Here is a 23,207-nt window from a genome sequence, read left to right on the forward strand (position 1 = left end):
CCCCACCTGGACTCTAGTCTCTGATGGCAGGTGTCTGACTGATGGACATTATACACAAAACCAAAGCTGACAGGCCATGAGCAGTGGGGTATTTTATTTTATTGGGTTATGTATGAGCTGTGACCTGCTGGGCACTTCATGCAATATAACACAACTAAGTGGTATTTTTGCTGGCATGTGACTTTTTTGTATTATATTTTGTTATAATTTCATATCACATGTACGCTGTCAATTTGATCATTTAGTAAGCAGTTTGAAGTACTTTTCCTAAGTAGCTTTAGTTAACCAAACTAGATTTCTCTTTAGGGAAGCTTTGCTATAGTTCATCTTCTTTCACTGTGAAGTAACTGGAAGCCTGCAGAGTTCTGCTTTCAAAGTAGCTTCCCCAAAACTGTTCATTAATATGTTTTCATTAGTTAATAATCACCTGAAACTGAGAAATGTGTTTTTATTACCTTAGAATGAGCCGTTTGTGTCTACATACTGAGCAGATCCTCCTCCATGGAATCCGCCATGTTGTTTCTACAGTAGCCCAGAAGGACAAACCAAACACTGGCTCTAGATAGGACCATTTGCATTTTCATGTTGGCCACCATAATTCTCAAGGCACTTGGCACACAGGAAAGGCAAAAAAGATTACAGTAATTATTTTTACTTTATATATTATTGGAAAACTCTTTCATAAGTTTTTTGCAATCTGAAACCTGACCGCTAGATGTAATTAAATTCTACACACTGCACATTTGAGACTGATTTTGGGGCAAATCATATTTTTCTTACTTAAGAATTACAGTTAAGTACAAAAACCATGTAAATACGTGGTCCTATGTGGAGGTAGTTTTCATGTATGTTATCACAGTGAGTTAGGTTTATATACCTTTCACCAACAGGTAAGTGCATGTATAAAGTAAGAAGACAGTATTAAGCTTCAGTGGTAGGTTTAAAGATTTGTAACATCGGAAATGTGGACTTTCATGCAAAAGAGAATCACTGATTTGGACAAAAATTTAAAGATGGACAAATTGAATAAAATGTTTATGGCATTAAAGCCCTCACATGTACAAATTAAATACATTTAATTGCTTTTAAGGCCTGATATTTATGCTCTGGTGGTCATATAGACAGAGGGCTCAACAGTAAAGAGAAAAACTGCATAGATGTAAGTGTGCGAAAATCCTTTTCTACTAGTCTAGACTTATAAATGTTTCCAGCACTGTGCCAAGAACAAGCTGAGTGGAGCGGTGGTTGTTCTGCATCAATTTATGAAATTGAATCTAAGACATTTTAAGTACCTGCAGACACCCTGGTGGCATGAATTAATGGAGCTCTTATTGAACCCTGTTACAGATAAATCTAATAGATGGTCCTTGTGTGCATTTAATCTGGTTTTACTATGAAGAAAAATAACTGACAAAACAATCTCATCACACGGTCCATTTAGTGAGTAAAGTGTTTCCCACCTGAGCAGCAGCGTTTGCAGTGGTAATGTAGTTTGTTATTCTGTCTCCTACATGCACAGTGCAACACCTCAATGAGAAATGAAGAATAAAAAAACAGCAGGAGTAGCTTTTTACTATTTTTATTGTTGCTGGAGGCTCTAATACAATATGAATCATAAGCTTTACAAAATAAAAACAAAACAAAAATACAACAAAAAGATTCCCCTCCAAAATGGAAACGGCCAAAGGTTTCCACTGAGACATGAAGACGAACTGTGACCCCCAACAAAGACATAGTAGGTGAGGAGAGAGAAGAGTCGAATAAGCTGAACAGAGGGGAGGCAGACTGTCATGTTATACACAGTGTAGGAGGGTGGGGGAGTTGGGAGTTGGGTTGACGACGTGGGTGTAATCACCCGGTGATTATAACAGTCCATCCCCATGTTTGATAAGTCTACATTTCCACTCACTGCAGTCCCACACAGGCTCACATGCACGTGGACAGAGTGGAATAAGGAGTAAAAACCTTCTAACACGAACTGAAGGCCGCCCTCGTGTTCACACCAGAAGAATGACAGTTATACACGGACAGTAATAATTTTATACAAATATATCAGTGGGGTGGGGGCGTCGTAGACAAAAGTAGGTGCTTGAAATAAATTTGATGTACATAATTATGACACCCCCCACCGAGCCTACGCCACCTACAGCACGGTCTGTGTCTGTTTCCTCAACACAGGAAGAGCCAGGCTAAAGTCGCTCGTTTGAAACTGACGGAGGACACGTCAGCTGTGAGAACATCAGGGATTATTACTACAATGACCCTCACACTGTAAGATTATCATTAACCGTGGTAATACTATCATTATATTCATAACATGGGAGAGAAGAGAGGGGCGAAGAGAGACAGAGGGAGCGTGAGTCGATGGCTTCATGGCAGATGAGATGCATGAAAACAAAAAAGACAGAAGAAAAAAAAACAAATAAAAAGCTAAGCATTTTCTCCTTTTTTGTTTTTTTCCCACAAATAAACAAGAGTGCAGCACTGAAACAGGCGTGGAGGGAGAGACGTAAAGAAACAGAGAAAAGATGGCGGAGATGAGGCGGAGAGAGTGAGAGAGACAGAAGAAGAAGAAGAAGAAGAAGAAGAGAGAGAGAGAAAAAAAAAACCCAGAAACAGTAGCAACTCTAGCTGTTGTGTTTGCGTTTGAGTGCCTCCATCAGGTCGTTCTTCAGAGCCTCCTGCTTTGACTTGTCAGCCAGAGTCTGAACACTCCTGTGAGGGGAGAGACACAAAGAGACGAGAGACAATCAGTGCGTGTGAGATCAAATGTGGAAACAGCGAGAGGGAGGCTGGGGAAGTTTCTCCAGTGAGACGGAAACACAGGCTGTAAGTTCAAGAGAATAACTGAGGAGCTGATGTTAGTTAGACAGACATCACAGTGCGACTCCTCCTGTGTGGAGAGACCATGGTGAAATAAATGTACACACACTGCACACATTCATGTCAGGCAAATAAAAACCTAACAGTTACAGTTATATGTTGTCATGCAGCTGATACTAAACTGTCTTACAGCAAGATTGAACGATATAGTTATTTTAAGATTCATAATTAACTAGGTGCAAATATAAAATTAAAATCTTCTCTGTATCTGCTTTAATCCATTTGAGTTTCTGAACAACACGATCCTGTTAAACAGCCGGGAATGAACACTCATGCTAATCAGATTTTGCAGCTATTTTTATTTCAATGCGGTGCTTTCACACACACTCCTCCGACAGGACAAAGTGTTGCTCCCAGAATAAACACACCGTTTCAGAAAACCTTATTAGGGCAATAAACTCCAAAACATGACATGGTTAGTGTGTTGCTCCCTCGCAGGGACCGTCTGTTAGACTAACAGGGTAAACAAAACCTGCACAACATGCCTGCACAGCACAGCTGCCCAACCTTCATCACTCTGAGGAGCATGCAGATGTGTTCATATAGCACACAGACACACATATATACACACACACATACACACACAGTCACCTTAGAGACATTCAAGTCAGGTTTTTCTGATTTGTTTGATTTTCTACTTCACTTTCAGCAGTGGCTTGTTGCTAACAGCTGTATTTACATAAACTAACAACTGCCCTGCTTTTCACGTGACGTCTATGTGCTCGCTGCAATGTAATGATGTTTAGAAATTGATCATTAGTCATATCTTGAAGTGGCAATCTTGAAGATTTCAGACACGGTTCATTTGGTGAGACCAGCAGATAATTATGAGGGGTGGGAATCATATTAACATTATAACGATGCTAAAGTCACGATACCATATCATTGTGATTTTAACGTGCTGAGTATTGTGATATCATCTTCTGTGATATATTGTGAGTTATTACATGTTTTCCAACTGTAAGTCCTGAAAAGTAAAACTTTATCAACATCTGTTTTATCTAATACATTAAGTTTTTAGTCTGTTCATCTCACTTCAGTTATTGTTATTGAAGCAAACTGTATCTAGTGGACTGAAAAAGCAACTGACTTTTTCCAGTGGGCTACCAAAAGTTTAATTTGTACCTGCAATGCTAATAATTTATATAATACAAAAACTGACACACGTTTCATGTGTATGTATCGACACAATATCACCACACAAAATACTGCAATACTGTGCTGTATCAATTCCCCCCACCCCTAATATAGGGTGTCTACAGGTATCAGACAGTTAAATTTAATGCTTTAAGACCCGTTCAAGACACCTTTTAACCAGATTTAGGACAGATTTTTGGGCAAATCATGCTTTACTTATTCCAGCATGGTAGGCACGTAGTATATATGTGGTATTGTACAGAGGTAAGTTTTATGTAGGAATATGGTCATTAGAGTGAGTTAAGTCAATCTACATTTTGCCAACAGATTGCCTGTTAAAGGGTTTTTTGGGGAAGTTTTTCCTTATCTGCTGTGAGGGTCCAAAGCACAGAGGGATGTCATATGCTGTAAAGCCCCCAGAGGCAAACCAGATATGTGATATTGGGCTTTATAAATAAAATTGAATTGAAACTGAAATAAGTGCAAGTATTAAATAAGATGAGTGTATTATAGTTTTCTAAAGATATGTAACATTAGAAATGGGGACTTTTACAAAGAAAGGCTTTATTTTCACAAAAATACATTAAATGGACAAATGAAATAAGATAATAATGTTAAGACCTCAAAAATTCAAATTTAAGACTGACTTAAGGCCTTATTGTTGTAACATTGACTTTAAGACATGTTAAGACTTTTTAAGGACCTGTAGACACCCTGTAATAATTACTGATGGTAACAACAAATGTGATTTAAAACTACATGTCACAGCATTTGGGGGGCAGCAAAACCAAGCAGTGTCATTTTTAAAAAAGAAGTCAGGTAATATCATTCTGTGAGCAAGGTGATCTGATTGTATGCTGCATGTGGCATTTAAAATATGTACTTTAATTACATAAAAATCATCCCCAGGGACGAGTCAATATAGGACATTAATCTTACAGAGATAAGGTAGACGGATTTGTCCGCTTATTGACTCTGACAAATCAGCAGGATGAAAATGTTTCCTCTTACAAAAATAATATCTGGGGGTTCATTTTAATGTGAAATTGAGATTGTCAAAAAATGGTAATGCTGTTTTAAAGAAGGCAAAGTCTGGGTTGTTGTAAAGTCCAAGTCCAAGTGCAAGTGAGGAGCTTTTCTTTCACAAATGACTAGTGCCTTGTTTTATGCTGTTGTATGTTGGTTTAACAGTTTTACTGCCAATGATAAGAACAGGATTAAGATGTTTATTAAAAACACAGCTGGTTCTATAACTGAACTGACTCCTGATTTATTAGAGACAGTTTCAGAGGAAAGAACCAGAGGGAGAGTTCAGAACAAACTGAACTTTAAAGGTCATCACGTGTGGTGTTTGTATGTTTCTAGTAGTCTTAAAAGTGTGTTGAAGGAGTTGCTTGTATAGAAAAAGAGACGTCTTAAGTAATATATTATTTAAGTACTGAGAGACATCTGAGAGGAGCACCACAGAGGAGCACCGTGGATTACTCATTTTCTATTTACCAACACACACTAATATACACACACACACACACTTCTCCATGCCAGGTTGTACCTCTGACCCTAGTCAATGAAGATCTGACGCTGGGTGAGGACCTGCGACAGCTCCTTCTGGAGCTGCCGGTACTTTTGGTTATCAGGCAAAGACTCAATAGATCTGGAGCACAGGGGAGAGACGGCAGGGGAGGAGAGGTGACAGAGGGGTTGACAGGAGGACAGACAGTGAGGAGAATGGCAACAGAGATGTGGGATGAAAGGCAATAAAAAAAATAAGATCATAAGCGAGTTTGAGGAGCGGGATAAGGGAAGGAGGAGGCGAAGTGAATACAGAAAAAGTACATCTGAAAAGACAGGCGGCAAAGGTAGCTTTAAATAAAATATCAGATCAGGACTGACATGAAACGAGAGAATGAGAGAGGGAGAGATGTTGACCAGGTCAACAGATGGAGAAGTAAACCGACTCTGCTCTCAGTAAGACTGGTGCGATAAGAAAAAGTTTCTGCTGACTGGAGGTGCTGTAAAAGGAGAGAGGTGATCCAACTCATCCAAACAACTCATGTAGCGTTACCTTAGGCCGTTGACGATGTCCTTGGTCTTCCCAAAGTAAATTTCATTCAGTGTGGAGCGGATCTTGTTCTCCATATCCTGGAACGAGAATCAAGACATTCTTAACTTTCAGTCTGCCTCTATTGTGTGTTTATCAATGACAACATTTTTAGACAGTTAAATATGGTTAAATATGAAGGCGTGTGACGTCTGCTGTACACGATGCAATGTGGCTGTGGCAAAGAAGTGTTCCACTACTGCATTATACAGACATGTTTCTGTTACTTAGCTTCATTAATACAAATGGGGTATGGGGTGACTGTGTGGAGGTCAAACAAAAGCGGTACATGATTGTTCTTGTTTCTCAAAGCTCGTTTTGTAACCAGTTTCACTCTACTGTTTTAAGACTTCACAGGCTACAGTAATTTCATCTTTGGCAGGCTGCTCTTATCAGCCCTATCAACTGAAACATCCCTTCTTTCACTGTGAGATAAAATGTGTTCAGTTCGACACTGCCAGCACAATAAATTGTAACTTGTAAATTAAGTTTTGAGCAGCACATCACAATGCTTGTGCAATCATGTTTTTATCGTCTTGGAAATATTTCAACATCTAAAGACACAGAGACCATTCTGCAAACCTTCATCTCCTCATACCAGGGCTTCTGCAACAGCCTGCCTGAACCAAAAGTCTATTGATCGACCGCAGACTGCACTGACCTCAGCTGCCAGAGTTTTAACCAGAACCAAGAGATGTGACAATATCACTCCTGTTTTAGCCTCTTTACACTAGCTCCTATCGATTTTAAGATTTCACTGATCACTTTTAAGACTCTTCATGGCCTCTCTCCCTGCTATATCTCTGACATCTTGGTACAGTATGTGCTGGTAAGTACTTTGAGATTCTTGGGCAGAGATCTTGTGTCTATTCCAGAGGCCCATCTGAAACTAAAGGGGACACAGTGTTTGGAGTCAGGGCCCTGGGGATCTGAAACGACCAGCCCGAGGACATCAGGTCGGCCACATCAGTCATCTCCTAAAGTCCCTCCTTAAAACATGCATCATCTGAGAGCCTTTCCTGATTTTACTTGAGTTTTAATTTCCATTGAAATGTCTTAGTGCTCCGTGAATAAAGATTAATATATCATTATACTAGCAGTGTTATTAGAGAGCACATTAGCAGATTAGTCTATATATAATGCAACTTTTACAGCCTTATGAAACATCAGCAGAAACCACAGTGCAGGAGACCTGATCTTGAGAAACAATACATTGCAGTATTTTTTACTGCAGATCCACTGCTTTATGTCGGCAGTCACAAAAAGTTAAACAAGCATGATATTAGCCGTCATACTGACTTCAACAAGGCGGCCGATGTTGGCGATGTGGGGTGAGGACTCTCCAACCGTCTCATCTTTTTCCATCTGTGAAAAGATGAAACAAAGTGAGTTCATGGATGACCACAGAAATGCTGGACGCATCAGTAGTGTTTTCATGTTGAGTTTAACACTGTACCTGTCTTGTAAGGCTGCCACCCAGGTTCATGGTGCCGGAACCAGTCTTGGTTGTCTGGAGCCAAAGCATGACGGTGGAGGTGAGTTTGTAGTGAGCAGTACGACCGCTGGACTTCTCCTGCTCGCACAGACAGACACAACAAGCAGTGAGACAATAATCTGGACTAAGGATTTATAATAATGCATCTCCTGCATGTCACTGATGTTAACAATTACCTGCCCGTTCCACTAAGAAAACCACAATACAGGGCAGGAGCGAGTTCAAATGTCAACTTATTCCTTATGAGCTGATTCTCACCTGCACCTCCACCACATGGATGGAGTCCCAGCACCCTTTGATCTTCTTGGATCCATCGCCAGCCTTCTTGATGAGAATAACTCCGGCGAAGCCATGATCCAAGTCCCAGAGGTACACAGAGGACACACCGCCCTCAAAGTACCTGAAGAACACAAATATCAGAGGTCACAAGAGGGCGACGCCGGTTGTTTATTAAAAACTCCCCGTGATATTGCCTCGCTGGTACTCACAGGTCTCTGTACTGATCGAAGGCGTTATTGGCTTCAACCTCGAGTTTCCTCAGGCGGGCTGAGGGCATTGCACCGTCTTCAATGGGAGGTTCATACTTATTACTCCACGGGGATCTGAAGTATCAAAAAGAACCCATTTACAGCCAGTTAGTACATTTGTTAGAGTCACTGTCTTCTCCTGTTTTCCAATGACAGATTAACTGAGCATAATTTAGTTAATGTTCCTTGTCCATGACTAGAGATGTCCCGAACCAAGCTCAAAGATGGGTTTTAGGGCTGATCAAGGCAGTTTTAACCTGAACCATATAGAGCCTGACCCCATCCTTTGTTTCACGTCAGCTGGTGTTTTTACTCGCAAAGTTTTCATTCACAGCAACGCAACGAGTGCAGCCATCATCACCTCTCCGCTGTCTGTCTCTCCTCCACTCCCCTGAGCTCCTGTGTGTGTGTGTGTGTGTGTGTGTGTGTGTGTGTGTGTGTAAGGCAGGGGCTGAGTCCCACCCTCAGCGAACATCTACACCATTAACAACAGCAAAGTACAGTATGAGACTGTTAAGTTTCATTTCCGCTCAGTGTGAGAATCTCTTGTATTTTGCTGTGGTGCATGGTGTTTTATATAGGAGAGAGGGACAGTGGTTCAGAGTTTGTGAAAACCACACTCACCACGCAATTGCAAGTACAAATAAAGCCTGGTGAGCAAAAAGCCAATGAGAGTAGTTTACTAATGCAACCTAAACCATGTAAGAAATGTAGTGACGACTAAAATAAATGCTCAGTGAGTTGCCGTTCATTCACTTAACTCTGGAGAATAGTCTCATAAAGGGACAGTGACATCCCACTGAGACAGCAACAAGGCCAAAAAGATTAAAGGAGGGTTTGCTATTTTATACTTGGCTGTTTCTTAATAAACAAATAATAAATTAACATTAGGGAACAGCTTGGATGCAGGGAAATGTTCTCTTAATACATTGCAGAGCTGTTCAATTGTCAAGCATACACATCGAATTCATTATAAGTACTCTAAGTGTGCACTGTGCATTTGTTACTTAGGAAATTAAAAGTGCCAGATCAGGAATCAGTATCAGCAAATACTCAGTGTTAAATGTCTTGGATGGATCAGGGGCAAAAACATTTGGCCGGGACATCCCTATCCATGACTGAACTGTAGTTATAAACTCGACCTGTAGGAGTCGCCATCTCGGTTGTAATCACAGAGCAGATAGTCTTTCCCCACCACCTTGTCCCGGGCAATCTTCAGGGGCTGGTCCACAGAGGAGAGGAGGTCCTCACACAGACTGGGCACCTGGACACAAGCACAGAGAGAGAAAGCTCAAGACATTACCACCATATTTTTCTACAACACAGACACTTAAATGTGCACAACTGCAAAAACTTCTGCAAAAGTTTCAAACACATCTCAACTCCTCAGACACCTTATTAAAAGTTTTCTGTTTGTCTTGACTGTTAACAAGAGACATAAAAGGAAGCTAGGTTTGCCAGTTCAAACTTCCTGTAAGAGATGCCAACTTATAAAACCTGCAGGGCTTCAGGGACAGACCTGACAGAAAAACAACAAAGGTAGCCTTGTATTTGATCGTCTCATTTTGGTCAAAAATGAACAGAAAGTTCTTCTCACATTCCAGCTTCACTCAATACGCAGAGGTTACTGAGCAGAGCAGGAATAAAACAGCAATGGGAAACATAATATCTGGAGGATAAGGGGGTACAAATTACTTCTCACAGACTGACATGGACTCCTCTTTCTATGTCCTCCTACATCACAGCATAGACACAAAGGAGGCCCTGTTTTCCAAAAAAAAAAAAAAAAAAAAATCCCCCACATCCCGAACGAACACACACACACACACACACACACACACACGCACACACACACACACACACACACACACACACACACACACACACACACACACACACACACACACACACCTGGCAGCTCAGACTGGTTGAGACAAGAGAAGGAAGGGAGGACAAGACCCAGTGGGAAGAGTGTGGCAGAGGAGAAAATGGAGACAGGAGAGACGTGGGACAAACAGGAAAGACAGAAGTGATTTCAGGTGATTGTGAGTCACCAGGAGGAGTTTGAGCCAAGACGTTGGAGCCAAAAAGTGCCTGGCAGTGGAGGTGATTGACAGCTGCAATAATAATCGCTAACAACCGGACACAGTGAAACGGGTGAGGAGAGAGCCGATGCCCAGAGGGAGAGAGGTTAAAGGTGAGGCAGGAGGAAGGTGAGCAGGTGGGGGTCTTGCTGGAAAGGAACACACATGCCCACAAAACAAGGTGCCAGCGAACAGTGGTAAAGTGTGACTTGATTTGTGTCCGATTTAGCTTAATCTGTCGGACTCAGCCGGCACTGCTCGGTTAAAATCCACAGAATAGGTCTAACAATTTCCAGATAGGAAGGTTTTAACAGAAAACTGCAGGAGGGAAACAGACGGTTATTTCACAGGTAGAAATCTAAGTTGTTTTAGTATTTCACTGAGAGTTTAGAAAAAAAAACTTCCACTTTGCACTTCAAATTTTTAAAAATGATAATATTAAATGCTGAAAATAACTTCAGTCACTCAGATGTCACAGTGATATGCACCAACTGTCACACTCACACTTAATGGTATGAAACAACTAACACTGAAACACAAACAAAACCACAGGAGGCTCCCCCGAACACACACATACATTTCTGATGCTACTGAACACACCACAGAGCTGCTGAATAACAGTCACAAGACAGAAACCGAGAGAAATGGCACAACTCACGACATTTGTACCCAACTGTTCACTGGGTGACTTCACACAACACTCCCCCTCGACTCAAAAATGTGTTACCAATTCCTGAGGTGCCATCTGTTTTTAAAAAGTGTTATTACAACCATACCCGACATCACATTAAACCTGCGTTAAAGACATTTAGGGGTGAGCAGAATTTTGTGACATCACACATGATCTGGAGGTCAGTCATTATCCGGTACGCAACTTAACACCCAGACACACAAAACTGACATCAGAGAACGAGAACTAGTGGCGATGATGCCAACAAGTTGCCCCTGAACACACTGTAAGGACGACAGCCAGTGGCCAACTAACACGTACGTTCTGCACCTAAGGAAGAGGAAATAACTCTCCATACCAGCAGGTGGCAGTAGTCTGGATAAGTCATTCAAAAAGGGAAACCAGACGACCAGCAAGACAGAATTAAGATGCTAGTTAGCCAGATAGCACATTAACAACACAAGAAATGGCTAAAAAATAATAATCTTACCTAACATAACAACTTAGTTTTGATCTCACGCCCTCTTATGTTTAGTCGTTTGTTTGTTTGTTCTCTTCACTTCTGTTTCTCTTCTAATGCGCTGAGCTGAACGACCAATCAGTTATTTCGTTCACTGCAGATTCAACATAATAAATCGGCCAGAAAAGGCCAACAAGGGCCAACTTGTGCCAGTGGTGCAGGACACACAACAAATACTAAGGCGATAGACGCTCACCAATGACCCGACACTGACCGACGGCCGACTGGCGGCTTGGTGTATCTGGGCCCTTAGACAAGTCTAATGTGGAAACATGAAACCTGGGTTTTTTAAATGATGGGGAATGGAATCAAGTGTTTATACATTTTTAAAACACTTATTATTATTCATCTCAGAGTTTTTTTGATATTTCTCAAAACATGTCAGGGGGAGACATGGACTAAACCCTTTGTATTTTTTACCTGTAAGAAATGACTGGATAAAGCAAAGACAGAAACTCACCAGGTCAATGAGGTCACTGAGGTTCTTCTCGATCTGCTGGGGAGGCAGACGCCTCATCAGGTCCAGGGCACAGTCCAGCTGCTGGTCATTCTGGAAACATACGAGACACCAATGACTACGCTGTACCATCAGATTATAGCTGAACACATCACCTTACAGCTTCACATAGACACATTGTTAATGTCACATACAGTGTGCATGTGTGTTCCAGTTTGCATAGTTTGAGTTTATCTGATTAACTAACAAAAATTTTTAAAATTAAACATTGTTGTCTGAGCATAATGTTGCCAATTGGTATCGGTTTATTGGTATTTAAAGGCTCATGTCCGGGTTTATTTAAACTGTCCAGCTGACACAGAGTTGTTAGCTACTAAAATGCAGAGTGTCACAAAATATATATATTTGCAAGCAGTTTCAGTGAAATGATCCTCACTGATGCCAAGCAGTTTGTGCCAAAAACAAAACAAAACAAAGTTTTAGCTGATTTTACCACCGCTTTATCAAGATTTACAGGTGTGCCACATCTCTAAGCTGCAGCTGTTGACAGATGAGTTCAGTTGAACTTCAGTGCTATATTCATGCTGAGGATTAAGACAGAGTTTGTTGTGATCCAGTCTGAATCTTCCTGCCAAAACAGATCTGGACCAACACTTCGCTAACTATGGACACAAAACTCTAAAGCCAGGGTCTACACAGGATCCTGAGGTGCTGTCTTGTTTTTAATGATAGTATTATGGGATTTCAGCAGGCTGGTAGTCAAATGAAATGAGTATCTTCTAAAGTTACAACCACATTAGTACAAAATTTCTTCTTTGTGTTACCATCCCTTTTCTGCTGCCCCACAAGTTAACAATGTCGAGGAAAACACTAACTTTTGTACCAAAAAGACAGACTTTAGAATATTGGTATATTGATTGATTTGACAGACTCAGACTACTGAAACTTCACAATATCTTCACATAAACTTTAAAGCATAGTTTTTACGCAGAATCAGGACTGCAGGCTTTTTATCCCATCAATTTAAAAGCGGTAAGGGGAATATGTCTGAATGGCCAGTATAGGGTGCATTTGTAATTCTAATCTGACGCTCTACACTAAAACAAGAGTGCTGTTGTTCCAAAAAACAGTGTTCTATTTCTACATGAATTAACAAGCCATTAAGTTAATCAAACAATCACTCTGCTCCGCACTCTGCTGATCAATCTCCCAGGACAGAGGCCCAGAGTATGCTCTGCTGCTCACAAAGTGTAGTGTTCTGAATAACACAATGGCACATTCCAACAGTGCTCCGAATTTACGAGCGGTCCAGTATGTGCTCAGAGTATTTCAATACGCACCCATTAACAGGAGGAGTGACTACAGCATTGCTGATCATTGTTTTAGGACATACTTGTAAAAAATGTGAACCTATCCTTTAAAGAAAAGCCTTGCTACACTAACAAAGACGTGATGTTGAACGCATAACTTTTAACACTCACTAGTTTTATAGCAGGCTCTCTATAATTGAGTGCAGTCTGTTAGTGTGCACTCTGTGCAGCTGAATAATGTAGGAAAATATACGTAAGCACTGGATCAGGACTCAGTATTGGTATGCTGTATAAAAACTTCAAGCTCCTTCACATCTCCAGAACAGCACAATGATAAAGACCTGCTACATTCTGTATGAGGGTACGAGAGAAGTTGCTGAGCAGGAAATATTCACACCCTTGCAGGCAAACTCTGCCTGCACTGCGAGACTACAGACAACATTTCAAGCTCAGTAGACTGAACAGCACTCATGATTTGTCATGTGAGAACTTACAGAGTAAAAAAACTGTTAGAAATAAAACTGTAATTGGACAGCGAATAGTTAAAGGTTTGACAAAACTGCACTGAACAGTGTAGAAAACTGTCCAGTGGGCACAGCTTTCAAACATGTGGCACATGTGACTATATCCAAGTAAATGTCAGTGCAGATTTTGTCCATCAGCTGTCAAAGTATACACTTCATTTAGCTGCGAGACGTGTGTCATGGAGCACAGGTGGGACATTAGGCGGCAGATATGATGTGGAATTGCAGCAGCTAGTCTGACAGAGGTAAACAACAAACAGGTAAATGTCAGGTGCAACACAACTATCATTCAGACAAAGCTTTACTTTTTATCTGTAGATAGTTTTTACGAGTTGTAAAGACCCTAACTAATCCTTTTAATTTGAAATCAGCCATGACAAGTTGACAAGATATGTGTTTACAAGACGAACTGGGAATCCCCTTTGGGAGAGACACGTAAGTGAGATGTTAGTGGCACGTATGCCTCCTGTCATCCAATCCACACTGCCTCCGTCTTCCGTAAACGTCTCAGCCATTTGACATCAGCAGCTCCTGCTGGGGAGCTGAGTTGACAGCCATAACCTGCCTTCGTCAGGCTGACAGCAGGTATTTACTGAACCAAAATAGTTTTCATGTTGGCTCCATGGGAGGAAATCAACAGTGTTTTTATGCACTAATTCACTGATTTTATTTCTCCGCCCACTGTGGCAAGTGAGGGGAAGCCCACAGGCAGACTTGGAGCTTTGATCAATCAATGTTGATATGGTTAATAAGTCCAAAACACACATACAGCAGCATATCTGTTTGATTGAACAGCTGTAGATGCAGACTACACTTCGCTAAACACAACAGAAATACACTTTAAGCATAAAACAAACGAGGAGAGTCTCCGGAGTCAGTGCTGATTGATACAGATCATAAAATAAAGGTGAATCTGCTCTGTAAGATGCGCGAGTGCTGACGTCAAAAACACCTCAAAAATGCTTTCACAGTGGATTGGCCATGATATTATCATGCGCTTGGAGGACGTGGTGTTTTGTTTTCTTTCTGCACAAAGCTTTTAATTCAAGTCAAGCGGCAGGTGATGTTTTCACATGCGGCTGGGTTGTGGACATCGCCCAAAGCACCTCTTCCTCATAGACATCCTGACCAACCAGTAGGTGTCAGTATTACAGTGACAAGAGCGTGATCCCTCACCATCTTCCCACCCAGTGATCACAGTCACGTGTGTCTGAAGCCCAAGAACAAGCTGATTCATACTACACTAAATGATGACGTGACTATTCAACTTCAGCCTGGTGTCCGTCCCACAGTGCAGTTTTGAGTGTTTTCATAAACATCAGCACCTGATCGTGTCTGACTGGGCTGTCCCAGACACTGTGACACTAAGCTCTGATTAATTACTGCAAAGCAAACATGCGATGTGATCGATCAAAAACCCGCTGAGCTGAATAACATATATCCTGCCACATCTCATCTCTGTATCTGTGTAGTTACGAGATGACGATTGGAGGCTCTTAAATCTAGGTAAGATGAGACAAATCTACTCACTGAAAATGAAACATTGATTAAATCAATGTAGAAACTGAAGGTAGGTTTCATAGAATGGTCAGAAATACTGTAAAGTGTGTGTGTGTTATGTAACCAAAAAAAAACCTCAGACCATCACTATCATCGGAGACTACAAACCAAATGACCCCAGAGTCAATTCAGGGTCTTCAATACAGCCTGAGAATGCCTGCAGTCAATTCCTTTTTTGGTTATATGTTTGGGTTGTTTACTGAGGCTTGTTATTCACTCAGCACATGTTATCAATGTCCCCAATAAACTACAGTTTGTGAAGCAGCAGGATGATCCTTAAACTCTCAGATTGACGTTGCTGTGTGGTGTATTCAGCAGGAAACATTCCTTTAAAAGATCTTTCTTTTTATTATGAGGTTCTCTTTGTTCTGCTGCACTTTTAGGATAATGAAGTGCAAAATATTATATAACACACAAGTCAATCAAGACTAAATAAAGAACTTATTCGTAATGACAGCCGCAGAGGACACAGAGCAAACAGGGATGCATAGCATGGCCTTCCCCTGGGGGGTTTCTCTCCCTTAAATATGCAGCGAGCGGCAGGATATAAGAGAGAAGGGGAGGACAGACCAGCCAGAACATGAAGCTCTGGGGAATGTGTCGGAAGATGCAGGAAGTTGAGTAACAGTAGAGGAAGAAAACTCGTTTTTCAGCTCGCCTTACTGGTAACTGGCTATACCACAAATATCAAAGTCACCTTACTTTGGCCGAAGTCCTACTGAAATACCAATCTACACATTGTTCTTCATGCCTATGGTGATTACACAATATTACAGTATCTGAATTCAAGTTAACTATTGTGTTATATAACTGGTTTTACCAACCTAGACCAACTTACATTCTCATCACTTTCAACATAGCATTACAAATGTTACTACTGGTATAAAAGCCCAGAGATAAAATGATATCCTCACATGATAAGGACACTAATGACAACCACTACAAACACCAGAAATGTGCCTATAAAGAATGACGAACTTTGAAGAATAGTTTACTGTGCTCATCCAAAACCAAGGGGAAAAGTAATGCATTTGTATGGGAAATAACTTTAAAACAACTGTGTCAATATCAAAACCACCAACAGCACAATAGTTTTTGCCCTGCTGCGTTATTTGTTTGTCACACCTATTCCATGCTCCTCCCTTTTAACTGCAAAGCCTTGTTTTATCTAAGAAGTGACTCCTCTTTTGTACATCAGCCTAACACTAACACTAACACTACTCACGCCGCTGCTAGCTGGTCAACGGACAATGACATGTTATAAAGTAGAGAACCCTCTTTCCATAAACATTTTCCTTAAGGGTGACCCTGAACATAACAGAAGTTTCTATGCAGTGTCTCCCATGCCTTTTCCTCTCCTCAGAGTTGCTCTTTGCCTGTCTTAAAATCTCTCTCAGCCGATGAATCAGTCTGCACCGTCAGACACCTGCGCTCCTTGACGTTGTGTTTACTAGTGCTCCTGTCTCCGTGTAAACACTAGCTCAGACCAACAACCCCCCGGGTCAGGGGAGAGCGGCGAGGCTCAGCCAGCAGGATGGATGAGGTGAGGCTGAGAAGAGTGGGCGACTGCAGAGAGAAACCAGCTGCTCGTCCCAACTCAGGCGTAAGACTATGTAGGTCATGTGAAAGTACAGCAAAACTCACTTTTAGAGACAGTGTGAAAGCACAAAATGGTGCCCCATTATGCAGGAACAGTTCAAGTTAAATATTAGTTCTTGTGAAGCACACATACATGATCAATTACTGTGGTATTACTAACAGAGCCTGAAGAGGGAGGAAATTGTTCAAAAATAGGCACCAAGTACACAATAGTTGCAGGTATGATCTGCAGGGACAGTCAGATCTTGAAATTCTCCAGATTAAATATTGACATAGTCAAGATCGTACTCGCAGTGCAGGAAAACCTAAGCAGAGGAGGCTGACAGCTTGTCATGGTTAGGAATAGGAGGAGCAAGCAGTCTTATTTTAGCTACAGGCAACCAGGCGCTTGACTATATTAGCGTGTGTGTGCGTGTGTGGTGCACGACAGGACGACTGTATGTGTGTGTGAGCGTGTGCACGTAATATTAAGACCCCTCACCAATACTATTCACGAACTTGTGTCAAATCCAAAACATCCTGTGCTAACTTTATGCCTACGAGGCATCTAGCATGGCTAACAGCTAGCTACTAGCTAGTTAGCTGGGAGAAACAGCTGCTAGCTTAGCCGTGAAGCTAATTCATTCGTATCCGGTGCGCAGAAGTTTTGCAAACAGTGCAAGTTAGACATGCATCGGTGATTTATATTCTTGAATCCCCTGCTGCTGCTCTCGGGTTACCACCCAGCCCCTCCAGCTAGCGTTAGCCTAGCTTAGCAGCCCTGAGTTAGCAGTAGCCAGCAGCCCCACCAAAACCTTCTTACCCCGTCCCTAGCTCTTCCAGCTCTACCGCGGCCCTTACCATGTCTGCGGCGGTCTCAGCGGGGCAGGGGAGCACGATTTCACCGATGACTGTATACCGTAGCTTTTATATGCTTCAACAAACCGCTCCTCTCGTCTCTTGTTGATTTGTTGTTTGTTTAGTCCCCCTCGTAAGATGTTTTGTTCGCCTCTCCCTCACTGAACCCAGCCCTGTCAGCGAAATTCACTTCCTCAACCGGGCTACAGGAAGGACTCGGTGGCTGCAGTCAGAAAACAGGCCCCGGTTGCATGTCCGGGTCACTCCGGGCTTTCTCTGCAGCAGCCAATAGCGAAGGAGCAAGAAAGGCATTGCCAAGTATGGAAAGAGAGGAGTGGTGCAGTAAATATGCACCGAGAGGGCAGTGCATTCACATCTTCTGCTTCTTTCCGGCATACCAGCCACTGTTTATTACAATGACAAAAACACTGATGGGGTTATAATAAAATAATCCTGGAATCGGCCATTAATGTGATTCAAGCTCTGCTCCTTTCATTATTTTATTTTTTAAAACGCCATAGATTATGCAAATCAATATCATAAATTATACAATATGAATTTTTATATACAACTGTGTTCCACGTTTATTTCCGTTCACATCCCTTTTATTCACACATATCCTATGACAAATTTTAAGTGTAATTATCATTATTAAATTGGATATTGTTCATTATTATATCATTACTAAACATTATATCATTATTCAATTAAATATTATGTATATCATAGAAATATATATTATTATATATTTATAATATATAATAATATCTATTTATATATATATTTAATTGTTTTATTTTTATACAATTCATTCTAAAATTCATTGAATTTTATCTTTCTTTGACATAAGCTATTTTGAAATCATGCAGTGCTGCAAAAATACAGTAAACTACTGTTTACCGTACCCTCAACTACTCACTTAGCAATGCTAATATTATTATTATTATTATTACTTTTTATTCATTTAATTGTATTTTATTAATTTATTGCTGTTTGTATATTAATTATACTTAACTTTGGCATTGTCCATATTTTATATGCTTGTATTTTAAACACTCCTTCAGGTTTAGTATTATAGATTTTTGTTCAGTTGTACAACCAGGTACAATGATGTAAATGTCCATACAGCACCTAAATGTGTTGATCATGTATTATTAATGGAGTGCTGTGGTGGATTCGGCAACATCTGTGGTGGTTGATTTATTGATTTATTGTTTTTGTTTCACTTAACACTTTATTAAAACATTTTTGTGACATTGACATGTCAGCTACAACGGCATAATAAAATAAAATAAAAATATAAAAATAATAAAAAAACAAAAACTGTTTGGGTAAATACACATTTGTACAGCCTTAATAAGGATTAGTGCATCTATTGATTATTATTCAGGTCCAGTGTCATGTTGTTCAGTCTTGTATAAAGTCAATGTTTCCAATTTTCTTGTGCTTCTTGGAGTCTCCATATGTGTGTCACTTTCTCCATTAAAAAGATTTCTTCCACAATTGTTAGCCATTGGTGCTTCGTTGGTGGTGTTTCTTTGTGCCAGTTCCTAGTGATAGCTTTCTTGCATTGATTTATTTTTTAAATATGTTCATACTGAATGCACTGTGTCTAGTCTTGCTGATCAGACTGATAACCAACACCCAACTTTTTCACCTGCCCTTCAATTAATTGTTTTAGTTTGCAGGTATTTTCACACAGGATAAACCACCACTTTAGTGACAGTCATATATGGTTTGATAAAGCTTCAAACTCATGACTTTAAATGGTAAATGACTTCAATGATTTCTCGGATTTACTTTCTATTGTTTATTGTAAAAAATAAAGCATGAGGAAGTGACCCATGCAAATGTACACCCATGTAGTTATTTATTTTTATTTTTTATAAACTGTTCTAATTAAAAAATCTCCATCATCTTTGTCATCTTTGTACAAATATGCTCTCTGCCCTGAAGCTGTGCGTGCATCCTGGATTGTTTGTAAATGGGAAACCTTCCTGTAAACCCCGGCTCACATCTGTATATTATTGACTGTGAGTGCAAAGCAGCACTTTGACTTCCAGCATCTAGTCTGCTGGAATTTCATAAAAGGAGGAGAAATCCAGCTAAAATCCTAAAAACGATTAGTGTTACTGTGAACACAATCGAGTGTTTTTGAAAAACGAGATATGTTTTTCATTAGCTTAGAAGGTGTGGTGCAAGTTCTTTCTCAAAACATGCCACATCTAGATTATCCTCCAGGCAAAACATATTCAAAGACAGAGAGTTAATCCAGTTGTAGATATTCTCAGAATATTATTACTGTTTGTAAATGGGGAACTCCTATTTTTCTTTTCAGTAGCCTGATACATTTGATGTGCATCACTTCCTGTGTATACATTAGCCTATGCATATGGGTGTGGTATGGGACACTTCCACTAGCACTAACACTAGCACTAGCAAGAGGCTGCAATATACATAACTTTTTATCAGATAAAGTTAGATATATTGAGCGGCCTTCTAAAATGACAGTGATAAAAGTGATCAAAGTAGTTTTGAATGGGCTATCTAAAGGTTTAACACTTAAATTATGTCACTATGACAAATAAAGTAACATAAATAAAAGGGGCCAATACATATAATTTATATCAAGTGTGTTAATATAATGCACCTTTCCAAACAGGGAGGTGTAGAAGCATGGTGTTACATACGTTTTACAATATAACCAAGTTATAAGCTATGTATTGAATGATCTGTTAAATGGTAATTAAGGAGCGGAAATCTAAAAATTCAGGTGCAAAAAAATGGGAAAACACTTAAAATGTGTATTATATGCGTGTGTTTTATGTGTATATGGACTGCAGTTGTGGCGGGGTGAGTTCACGTGACTGTACATTTCTCGCGATACTCTGCGAAGCTCCCTGACAGCTGAAAACATGGCAGACGACCACGGACGGAAATGGGACCGCTGTCTTGCTGATACAGCCGTGAAAACAGGTAAATTCCCTTTCATACACATGATATTATTTCACGCTTACATTAGGTATACTTTGGTATATTACACCTGGTAAATAAGCGGTGCTACGAGTCAGCTGAGGTGCTTTTCTACGGGACGTCTGTGTGAGCATGCTGGGACAGTTTACTGAGGTCAAATGTGTACTTGACCGCTGCTGAATGGATTAAACCAACGATAATGTGGTTTTTATTTTATGAGGAAGGAATTATAAGCTTAAAGAAGACCAAAAAGCGTTTGGATGCAAGCTAGAGTCTGTGTCTTGATTAACAGACTGGAAAGAGAGTATGTGAGTGTGAGTATGGAGGGTGTATCACAGCCGTAAAGGGTCAGTCTGTCTACTTTCAGTCTGAGATTACTGGCCTGATCCAGCCTGCCTCACTTCTCTCCATCAACCACATCTATATTTTACAGAGAAGTAGCAGCAAGGAGCCTAACAGTCCTACTCTGGAATTAATGATGTTGTAGCGCTTAAAACTAAAGCAGGTCTGTCACAGGGTAAAGAAGCACCTGTTTTGTTGAGACCACATCCACAATAAAATGGGTTCAGTCCACTAAAACACCTAAAAATCACTGTAAACTGCTAAATCTATGAACCCATCTCTCTGCATACTGTGTTGTAATACATCTGAAGACACATGTAAGTTGTTCTCATTCACTCGTGTTGTCACACAATGAGCATAAAAGATGATATAATCCTGTCGTACAAATCTAAATACAGGATAATGACATCAGCTGTGTTGTGTGATAGCTGTCTTGAAAGCTTTACTGCTACACAGCCTCCAGCCTATCTGGGAGGACATGTGTTCTTGTTTTACACAATGTTTCCTTGTGAATACTAAAATGCAATGCCAGCTTTTTCAGATTGATCCCCTCTGGAGAGGCTGCTTTTGAAAAACTCAATTTTTGGGTGGGAAATGTGCTGGCTCAGCGTTGATGGAGGGCTGCAAGAAAAAGATGCCTCCTCAGATTGTTCCAGTTTAGTGTAGAGAGAAATTCTGTTGTAAGACAGTGTTGGTGAAGGTGCACTTGTGACCAGTGTTCCTATTTATTAAAGCACATTTCCATTTTTATTTGGCATATGATGTTAGGATTCTGAGCATCAGTCTCTGCAGCTGATGCACCAGTGGTCAGGCACTAGCTGGAAAACAGAAACAAACCTTCAACCTATAATATCTGTAGCTGCCTCATGAGCTTTGATCCCAGAGTAAATGAACCTTACATCATTTTAATCAAAATTATTTGCCCTAAGGCATTGTCAGCTTAACCCTTTAGTATGGCGCAAACAACCTACAAACCTGATCAACAAATAAAGTCTACATTTAAAATAACAAGTGACAGAAAGAGGACAATCTGTTTGTGACTTAACGAAGTCATGACTTTTTCATTGTACTGCAGTTACCAAACACTGAAAACAGCACACATGTAACAACTTTTATTTATATATATATGTACACACACACACAGTACTAAACAACAGACATGTTTGAATTTATTGCCAAAACCATTTAAGTAACAACATAAACAGCATTTTTATTTGAGAATGTCATATTAAAATTCTAAAGTGCTGAAGGAGTTAGTTAATCTGGAAATGAATTAGCATTTTAGCACTCCCAGTTCCCTTATCCTGAAGTCAGTGTGTTTATGAATGGGTCAGTGGTTAACACAAGCTTAAGAGACTTTCATGTTTGGTTCTGCAACAGGGCTGGAGAGTAACACCAGCTACCAGCCAAATGCCTGTAAAATATGCAAGTGGCTGCTAGATTTTCTTCACTCATCAGACAAATAAATAATTGCAATCTATTGAGTGGCTGGTAGAGTTTCAAATCCACCAGCCACAGTGTCAGGTGGACAAAAAGTTAATTTCCAACCCTGTTCTACAACATAAAATTTATCAGTAAATACCCCACTTATGCATTTTGAAGCTTTTAGGTGCTGGCTAACAAGTGGCTGAATGAGTCTACAGAACGTCATCACATCCACAGCTTTACAGCCTCGTTGTGGTGGTGACTTTAGTCATGCGACCATGATGTAGTGTGTTTACAGCCTAACACTAGCTTTTTTAAGTTTATTTTACAGTATCATAAATATATATTTGCTAGGGCTTATTTTCTGCAGTGATCCAAAATCAGACGGAAAATCCCCATTGTATTTTTGTCGAGGGAACAAGGGCGATTTTAATTTCCATATCTGCCTACATAAAAAAAAAAAAAACCATCAACCCCGCAGTAACTCCATAGATGTTTTGGTTTCCCCCATCGCTGATGAAACAGCGTTGAGCAGATCACCATGGGATCTTTATGCACAGTTTACCTGTGGTGTTTGGAACCGTGTTGGCCCAGCAGTCTGTCCCAAACGACACACAATGACGTCAATGTCAGCACAATGAAATATGTTTCTTGCTGGGAGGAAAAACATCTGCATTGTGGCATTTCTTTGAGCTTGCTTGGTGTAACAAACTGCCAGCTGTGCCAGGGTGTCTCTGGTAGCCAGAGAAAGTCTGCAGCATAT

At 40.4% G+C, this 23,207-nt stretch overlaps 3 protein-coding genes across 6 annotated transcripts in view; 2 read left to right on the plus strand and 1 right to left on the minus strand.

Annotated features, from left to right (window-relative positions):
• Positions 1 to 23,207, plus strand: part of sdhb (succinate dehydrogenase complex, subunit B, iron sulfur (Ip)) — a 197,114-nt gene that overhangs the window by 25,983 nt on the left and 147,924 nt on the right. The gene's annotated exons all lie outside the window — the stretch shown is intronic.
• Positions 1 to 23,207, plus strand: part of LOC126385677 (MICOS complex subunit Mic10-like) — a 51,956-nt gene that overhangs the window by 25,983 nt on the left and 2,766 nt on the right. Inside the window, exon 2 of one of the 3 annotated variants that reach the window (XM_050037540.1) lies at positions 20,590 to 20,680. In XM_050037540.1, the coding sequence (XP_049893497.1) occupies positions 20,620 to 20,680 (61 nt within the window). In that variant the 5' untranslated portion in view covers positions 20,590 to 20,619. The remainder of the gene's footprint in view (positions 1 to 20,589; positions 20,681 to 23,207) is intronic. The other 2 variants (XM_050037539.1, XM_050037538.1) reach the window with 2 other exon arrangements.
• On the minus strand, positions 1,564 to 17,933 carry capzb (capping actin protein of muscle Z-line subunit beta). Of its 2 annotated transcripts, XM_050037525.1 has the most exons (10): positions 17,708 to 17,933; positions 11,878 to 11,967; positions 9,286 to 9,407; positions 8,105 to 8,218; positions 7,875 to 8,016; positions 7,578 to 7,694; positions 7,421 to 7,486; positions 6,086 to 6,162; positions 5,573 to 5,674; positions 1,564 to 2,715 (listed from the first exon to the last, which is right to left on the minus strand). In XM_050037525.1, exons 1-9 carry the CDS (start codon positions 17,708 to 17,710, stop codon positions 5,581 to 5,583), a joined length of 825 nt encoding a protein of 274 aa, XP_049893482.1. In that variant the 5' UTR covers positions 17,711 to 17,933; the 3' UTR covers positions 1,564 to 2,715; positions 5,573 to 5,580. The 2 variants fall into 2 exon arrangements, with proteins under 2 accessions (XP_049893482.1, XP_049893484.1); XM_050037527.1 differs by lacking the exon at positions 5,573 to 5,674 and having other exon boundaries at positions 17,708 to 17,932.

This window comes from Epinephelus moara, chromosome 24 (genome assembly GCF_006386435.1).
Source record: "Epinephelus moara isolate mb chromosome 24, YSFRI_EMoa_1.0, whole genome shotgun sequence".
In the NCBI taxonomy this organism is placed as follows: Eukaryota; Metazoa; Chordata; class Actinopteri; order Perciformes; family Serranidae; genus Epinephelus; species Epinephelus moara.

Bases quoted from the DNA above. Each gene is read 5' to 3' on its own strand.
- capzb (XM_050037525.1), bottom strand. The intron at 6,163-7,420 runs GTCAGTATGACG...TTCTCGTTCCAG, and splicing joins ACATCGGCCGCCTTGTTGAA to GATATGGAGAACAAGATCCG. The intron at 5,675-6,085 runs GTAACGCTACAT...CCTGTGCTCCAG, and splicing joins GACATCGTCAACGGCCTAAG to ATCTATTGAGTCTTTGCCTG.